Here is an 8,584-nt window from a genome sequence, read left to right on the forward strand (position 1 = left end):
TCCATGGAAGGAAAGGAATTCTCAAGCATGCCACGTTACCTCTAATCATGCTACCAAGAATAACTATAATTTATTGTGGCCTTGGAGAGACATCATTTTCTGTGTAAACTTGTAACCAATTTAAATTTATGACCGAAGCTATTATGTGCTAGTGCCAACTCCCTATCGACTCCCAAACTTTCACATGAATGAGAGGGATAGCCAGTAGCAGGGGTCGACAGAACTGAGATTTTCAGATATGTTTCATTTGGCCTACTCAGCGTTAAAAATGTTTTTGAATTAGCTGTGTACACTTGGAACAACTATGGAGATTTCACATAAAGGATCCAGATTCCAGATTTCTGGATTCTGCTGAAAATTTGCAAGATTTTGCCACACTGGGCCACATTCCCCCACGGCAACAACGTACTGAAGCTGAGCAGCTGCTGCATGCTGAAGATGGTCCTCATTTGCCCAGCTTTGAAGGTGCTCACCTGGCGGGCCTCAGCCTGATTTGAGGTTGGGACCCTGAAGAAGTCCTCTTTTCCTTTTTATGTTTTGTTTTTGTTATAACTTAAAAAAATTATTTTATATTGGACTATAGTTGATTTACAATGTTGCGTTAGTCTCAGGTGTACAACAAAGTGATTCAGTTATACATATGTGTGTGTGTATATATTCTTTTTCAAATTCTTTTCCCATTTAGGTTATTACAGACTATTGAGCAGAGTTCCCTGTGCTTTACAGTAGTAGGTCCTTGTTGGTTACCTATTTTAAATATAGTCGTGTGTTGTTATAACGTTTTATTTGGAAACTGTTTAAGACAAGAAACTGCAAAAAGAACATAGAGAGTTCTCATGTACCTTTCATCCAGGTTTCCCCAGTGATAATAAGAAAACATCTTTAACATGTTCTTTTCTGCCACCTATATCCAATCAGGTGCCAGGTCTTTTAGGTTTTACCTCTGTGATCTCTCACGTCCATCTTATTCTTTCCAGGCTCCTTGCCAAAAACCAATTCAAAGCATTTTTACTTTTCCACTGACTCTGCAATAGTCTAATTGGTCGGCTCACCTCTGTTCTTTCCCTACCGCAATCAGCTTGCTCTCCTGCTCACAACTTTCAATGACTCTCTTCATCGCCTGCTGAATTCAGTTACATTCTTTCCTATAACTTTCAAAGCCTTCCACAATTTAGCTCCACAGACTTTTGGATTTCATGGACTGGGAAATTTTCAAAACAAAATCTTGGCACAAACATACAGTTGCTACCATTTTCTCTTGCCAAGTAAGGTCATTCTTTAAAAATCTCACCAACTATCAACACCATCATTTCATTTATAAAAGGATATTTTGTTATTTAAAAAAAGCAGGGCTATTATTAAAAATAATAATAATAAAGCAAGACTAACAATCTGAGTAAAATACAGTCCTGCCCAGGAAAGTATGCTGTAACTTTTTAAAATCATGGATTGGTAAAATGTCCCCTAGGATCAGCACTGGTCGGCAGATGAACGTTTGGGAGCCAGAGATCCAGACAGAGTTGACCAGCATTCTGGAATACACCTATGCTTTCCTACTTCCAAGCCTGTTCCGTGTCGCTGGAATGCTATCCAGCTATCTGGCCCCATTTCTTCCCATCTGCATCCTGTCAATCTGTTAGGGCCCATCTTAAATGCCACCTGCCCAAGAATCTTTCCTGTATCCCTCACCAATTCTGCTGTCACTTCTCACTCCCTTCTCTTAATTACCCTAGCACTTTCTTTCCCTAAGCACATGTCATTCTACCATACGTTGAAGTCTTTTGAGTATTTATTTTCCCTATTAAAAGCTTACTGAGAGGTTCCCTGGTGGCACAGTGGTTAAGAATCCGCCTGCCGATGCAGAGGACACGGGTTCGAGCCCTGGTCCGGAGAGATCCCACATACTGCAGAGCAACTAAACCCGCGAGCCACAACTACTGAGCCCACGTGCCACAACTACTGAAGCCCACACACCTAGAACTTGTGCTCCACAACAAGAGAAGCCACCGGAATGAGAAGCCCGCGCACCACAACGAAGAGTAGCCCCCGCTCGCCACAACTAGAGAAAGCCTGCACACAGCAACGAAGACCCAACACAGCCAAAAATAAATACATTAAAAAAAATCTTATTGAGCCTAGATATACATCTTTGCAGAATAGTAACTTGCATATAACAGGCAGTAACTCAATATTTTTTGAGAGGGTATACGTACAGGTCTAATTTTTACTTCCTTTCCCAGTCATTTTCCCCTACGAGAACAGGAATATATTTTAGCAGTCACTGCTAGGAAGTTGGAGGGAAACTAATGGGTTACATATTTCCACGGTCTTTTGTGTGTGGGGGTAATTCTTTTTTTAAAAAATTTTTATTGGGGTATAGTTGATTTACAGTGTTGTGTTAGTTTCACATGTACAGCAAAGTGTATCAGTTATACATATACATATACCCACTCTTTAGATTCTTTTCCCTTATAGGCCATTACAGAGTATTGAGTAGAGTTCCCTGTGCTACACAGTACGTCCTTCTTCGTTATCTATTATATATATAGTGGTGTGTATATGTCAACCCCAATCTTCCAATTTATCTCTCCCCCTGCCCGGGCTAATTCTTAAGGCTGACAATTATATTCTCCCCTAAATTTTCATCTGCCAATTTTATTTAATAAGACTACAACTGAAAAAAAATCATTGATATTTCAACTGATATGAGTCACTCAACATGAATTCATAAAATCCTAGGTGATATCTAGAATTAAGCGCTACTTACAATTTGGAAAAAGTGAAAGTCATATAACTAGATAATGTTTAAGTGATCAGTAAGCAGCTCTGTCTAAACTACAGTATATTTATGCCAGTTATATTCCCAAAGCAATCACTCTTCATGGCCACTATTCTTCTTCCAGGTTTGCACAAGTTTAATAAACCCAATAGTTGGCAAACTTTTTCTGTAAAGGGCCAGACAGTAAATGTTTTGGGCTTGGTGGGCCTTACAATCTTCGTTGCAACTACTCAACTCTGCCAGTGTAGTGGGAAAGTGGCCCAAGGACAATAAGTATACAAATGGGTGTGGCTGTGTTCCAATAAAACTTTATTTACAAAACCAATCAGCAGGCTCAATTTGGCCCCCAGGCAGTAGTTCACCCTTCAAACAAAACTGAGGCAGTAACAGTTTAAATGCAGGGTCAGGCTAGCAGTATTTAAAGGGGAAAGGCACTGGCAGAAATCCACGAATTTAATGTCTAATTCTAATAAGGGCCAGAGAAGTAGAAGAAAAAAAATACTACCTTTAAATAAAGTCACTGACACCGGTATCGAAGTCAGCCAACTAGAGGGGCTAAAGAGTATAAAGAACCAAGAGGTTTAAAACTTTTGACATTGGTGTTTTTATTAATACAAGATGAACACAAAACTATGCAGGAACTTCTTAAAAAATAGTGATACTTGTGGGCTTCCCTGGTGGCGCAGTGTTTGAGAGTCCGCCTGCCGATGCAGGGGACACGGGTTCGTGCCCCGGTCTGGGAAGATCCCACGTGCCACGGAGCGGCTGGGCCCGTGAGCCATGGCCGCTAGGCCTGCGCGTCCGGGGCCTGTGCTCCGCAACGGGAGAGGCCACAACAGTGAGAGGCCCGCGTACAGGAAAAAAAAAAAAAAAGGGATACTTTTATTAAAGAGTTGACATTTAAAGAACAAATTCTGCAAATGCTGCTGCAAGAGAGACTGAAAGTCTTTATATACAGGAAACATCAAGCAAAATTGGAAAATTGCTTGAAACAAGTGCAACAATATTTAGTGAGCTGTGATAGAGGCCAGGCAATGAGTATCAGAGGCCCACCTTAAGGAAAGTGGAAAAGTGAGCAGTGGACATATGCAACTGCAAAGAACTGGGGGGAAATGAATTCAACTAAGGCTCTGTGTAATTCTACTCTAAATTTTTTCTTGTTGATTACATGACCTGGGGCATGTGATATACCATTCCTGTGCTACTTCTTATTGACAGACAAAGAGTCCCTGGACTTGGTCTGCTTTGTGGGTTAACTCCTACTAGATAAATATGCAACTGCCCCTAACCTTTCTGTACAAAATTCACTTCCTGCATCAGGATCTTAAGCCATGGAATTCAACACTGTAACCACGCTCTAAGATGATAAAAGCAAAAATTTCACATCCTTTGCAGAACAAAGCGAAGTATGAAGGGATAACTGGGATCACTCTTTGCTTCCAGGACTTTGAGGATCGGGAAAAGGGGCCTGGTCACCCACCTCCCCCCACCCCAGCACTTAATATATTAAACAGGATCCACACGTTCCTTCAAATATATATCCTCTGTCATCTACGTATTCGCAAATTGTTCTTCATTTCATAAAGCCTTTCAATAAAATGAACATTCTCCTCAAGTGTTTTCTTCTACTAGCAGAGTGTGTCCATAACAGCTCATTTATTCACACAACAGGATTTAGAGTAGAATCCTGAATTTATAGAATATTCTTGCTCTCAGTACAACATGCAGAGCTGCCTCCACCCTTTATTTTTCTATCTGCCTGTTTAAAAAGGTAATGTATTATTTTCTGGTCACTTAGTTTGCTTTTCATTTTGTTACAGCATATTCTCCCTTAACTCAAATAACCAGAAAGCTGCATCTGTTTAGTTAATCAACTTAGATATTGATTAGTAGTGGGCAAAGCACTAGCCTAGGAGTTTGGAGACACAGCTTCCTCGTACTGGCTCTACTACTGACTGACATTTTGGAGATTCATGGGCCTGTTTCCCCATACATTAAACAAGGAAGATAGATCCGGTCTCTTGAGTTCCCTTGTAACGGTGAATGCATTTTTCAGACATTTTTACAATACTGAGAAAACCTTATGATACTGGGATGTGAGATCCAAGATCTCACTTTAAAATTCTATTTTAAGAAATAATAAGCTTAAGTCATGCCAGATCTTTGGATATGTGCAGGAAATACAGTTAACCATCAGTTAGTTAAATCTTTTAAATCTTTTTTCATCAGCAGAGCTCTAAAGAGCCTTTTAGACATTTCCTCCCCCAACTCCTCCTCGAAAATCCCCACACCATTTAAAAAGCACAAATATACTGCATATCAGTCTATGTGCTGTATGTATACCTGTGCTTTATACATACGAGAAAAAATTTTTCACCCACCAAGAACTAACTAGGGGCAATATTGGCCATTGAGAATGCAAAATTTAGGAGATCAATTTTCGGTGATACCTAAACTTTTTGTTCAAATAAAACCTAGGTGTAAAAAAGGCCCAAGCTTATTTGCTTGACAACTAGTTCCATTCCAACTGTGCTGAAGGTGAAGGTCAGAAGTGACAAAGCAGCGGAGAGAATGACAAAAATCAGTCATTACAGAAGATCTGGAGGCGAGGGTGGGGAGTGCACAGTTTCTTCAAGAGTGGGTAAGAGATGGGGTGAAGCTAGAAAAAGTCGTGCTCCAAACCAAATGGTTGCTGCTTTCCGGTCGCGATGAACTGTCAGAAGAGGACGTTCAGCTTCCTGTGTGAGCTCGCCCTCCGGTCAGCCCGCCCCACCTCCCCCCGCCCCCAGACTGAGGGTGGGATCTTCCGGACACCAGGAACACCGGAGATACCCGCAGAACCTCGATGAATAAAGGGGTGGGAATGCTATTGGAAGTCACTTTTTTGCAGCTCTTGCCACCCTCCACCGCCCGCGCTTGCCTCCTCCAGTATCTCAGTCCTGCTCACCCAAGCCCACTGATCAAAGGGACGCTGTTGGATCTTCTCAGAGTGTTGTCTTCTGTGGTGGTTGAACTCGGCAGCACCTCCAAGCCTAGTTCCATTTTCTCCTGTGCCATGTCCGTGCCGAAGCTTAGTTTGGAGCTCTCAAGGTTTTCTGGCTCCCGTTCATATAAGCACAAGTCAAAGTGAGGAGCTGATGTAGGGAGAGAGGAAAAAGGGGGGAAAGAGAAGAAAGGAGGAAGCTCTTAGACGAGTGCGTGCTCACTTTTGCAGCCCTACCATCCCCAACACCGGTGGGCACAAAGTGGGGCAGGACTGGCTCCGACCCGCCTAACTCCCAAGCTCGGGGCACCAACACTGAGATCCTCCACCTCCAAGCCTGTAATGAAAATGAGGAATTTATCTTAATCCGTGAATCCTTCTCCTTTATTTCTCTCAGCCAAGGCAACCCCGGGTAAGCCTCTCCGGCCAAAACAAAAACTACAACCTGCAGCCCTGGATAATCATTTGGGCACCGCCCCTCCGCGCATGCGTTCTGGGTCAGGCCCGCTGACGCCTGTTTACCACGCAAGCAATGAGCATTATCGCAGGCGCCTGTGTCATTCTTGCTGGGGGCGCACAGGCAGTGAGGGAGCCTCCTTTCCCCACAAAACCCGGTTCTCCCTTCTCTCTCCCTAGTGCAGACTCACCTTGTTTGTTCTTCCGCTCCTGTGTTAACCCTGGCGTGGTTTCGTTAACCATTATTTAGGAAAGAAAGAATGGAATAAGGTGTATGGGAGCGCCATCCTTTCTGCCCTAAGTCTAATACCCTGTTTTCTCCGTTTTGGTTAGCCCAGTGTCCCCTTATGACTGAGGCCAACAAGCTTGTTATCTCCCAGGACGAATTTTTCCATCCTGTTACGACACCCTACACCTTTGCAATTAAAAAAACACTGAAGTCTGGGGGTGTGGGCGGGGACACTTTTACGTGCTTAGAGGCCACCCACTCCCAAAGGGTCCTGGTAAGGCTCTAGCACAATTGAACCAATCGCACAAACAATCATTGTTTTCCGTGTGTGTGTGTGTTTACCATAATCATACAGTATATTTTTACAATGAATAAAACCTAGCTGCTCGAAGCTATTCATCTAAGAAAAAAATTGGGGTTAAAGCAGGGAGGCTTATTTTCTTAAAGCAAATATCTCAGAATTTAGTATACATCCCAGTGTTTCCATTTAACAATGCCATCATGGCTCGAAACATTCTAAGAACTGCTCTTTTAGAATTTTTCACCACCAGTTAATGAGCCACACTGAGTAGTGAAATCTTAACTCCATGCTAATAATTTTGAAAAACCACACATTTTAGGAACCATATAGAGAACTGGGAGAGAAGGCAAGTGAAACGAGTGAAATGGGAGTTATTAAAATAGTTATAATGTGGTATAGCACTTTACAGTTTTAAAAAAATGTTTTCACATATCTCAATTGGTTCAATCATTAACCTTGCTCAGCTAATCAGTGGTGAATTTAAAATAATGGGATTATCTTGAGACAGTTGATGACAAGTTCACGTATAACATGAAGTATCATAATCATTCTTCATTCATTCTGAGAATAGACTAAGAAAAGTGTAGTTATATTGGGCAGAATTAGGTTACCTAAACCCCAGACACGAGGACGATTTGGAGTCTCCATTCCTGATATAAGACAGGTTAACAATAGCTACCATTTGGGGGGCACTTATTATGTGCCAGGTACTGTCCTAAGCACTTGAAATATGTGATCGCATTTAATGCTTACAGTAACTCTGTGAGTTAGGCGCCATCACAATGCCCATTTTTCAAAGGAGGAAACCGAAGCCGGGAGGGGTTACTCAAATTACAACTACTAAGTGGCAAAGCCAAGATTCCTCTGCCCTTCTATTTCAGTGAAAAGACAGACCAGGCGCCTCTGGATATTTCTCTGGATACTATTTTTGTACCCATAGGTACTCGACAAATACTTATTAGATTATTTTATGAATAAATACAGGTTTAAATAACCTGTCCTTCACAGCTATCCTGTAAAGTAGGTAAATCATTTCTATTTTACAGTTGATAAAATTCCAGAGAGATTAATGGCACATAACTAGGTAGCAGTAGAATCTGGGCTGGTACCAAGATTCCTGAAAGCCACTGCTGAAGTTCCCAGGGTAAGCTGGAAAGTTTATGAAAGATGGCAGCTAAAGCTTAGTAAAGTCAGGGTGACTGCAGAAGGCAATGGTTAAATACAGAACAGAGGGTCAAAACCAAACTGTTTGAACAAGAGATAAATATGGAGTACATCAGAGAACGGGTAGCTCTTACCTCCACTCTACTGCTTATTTTACTTTTCAAAGAGTTTATTACTATTCTTGGCAGATAATAAGGTTTAATGGATATATTCTGAATGAATAGACCAATCAAATCTCATCATGTCTAAACATTACTGATATCTAAACACAGAGCTTGTGTTTCTAATCCAGCTGGCAGGAAAATATAGGCAATTTAAAGGAAACTATCTAAAAGTGGTTTAAAAACTCTATTATGGTCAGAACACATAAATATTGAGGATTAAAATGACGATTAGGCTTGGCAAGTTTTAATATGGTACAACTGAGTTGAAGAAGCAGGTAAAACTATTTTTGCAAAAGATGACTTTTATTAATTTTAAATTTCCTGGTTATTAAGTTTCCTGTATTTTCTAGGTATGTATGATTAACACAACACAGAGGCCATCTCTCTCCCAGGGTCATTCAAGTGGTGAGGATTAAATGAGTTAATATTTCTAAAGCTCTCAGAATACTGCCTAGCACACAGTAACTGCTACGCAGGTGTTCAATAAAATAAGTAATTCCAGGGCTTC

At 41.4% G+C, this 8,584-nt stretch overlaps 1 protein-coding gene across 1 annotated transcript in view; it reads right to left on the reverse strand.

Annotated features, from left to right (window-relative positions):
* The window catches only part of PABIR3 (PABIR family member 3), a 33,298-nt gene extending 27,204 nt beyond the window's left edge, over window positions 1-6,094 (reverse strand). Inside the window, exon 1 of the mRNA XM_024746577.1 lies at window positions 5,727-6,094. Within this exon, the coding sequence (XP_024602345.1) occupies window positions 5,727-5,836 (110 nt within the window). The 5' untranslated portion in view covers window positions 5,837-6,094. The remainder of the gene's footprint in view (window positions 1-5,726) is intronic.
* Window positions 6,095-8,584: the final 2,490 nt, after the last annotated feature.

This window comes from Neophocaena asiaeorientalis, unplaced genomic scaffold, assembly GCF_003031525.2.
Source record: "Neophocaena asiaeorientalis asiaeorientalis breed wild unplaced genomic scaffold, Neophocaena_asiaeorientalis_V1.1 scaffold1019, whole genome shotgun sequence".
NCBI lineage: Eukaryota > Metazoa > Chordata > Mammalia > Artiodactyla > Phocoenidae > Neophocaena > Neophocaena asiaeorientalis.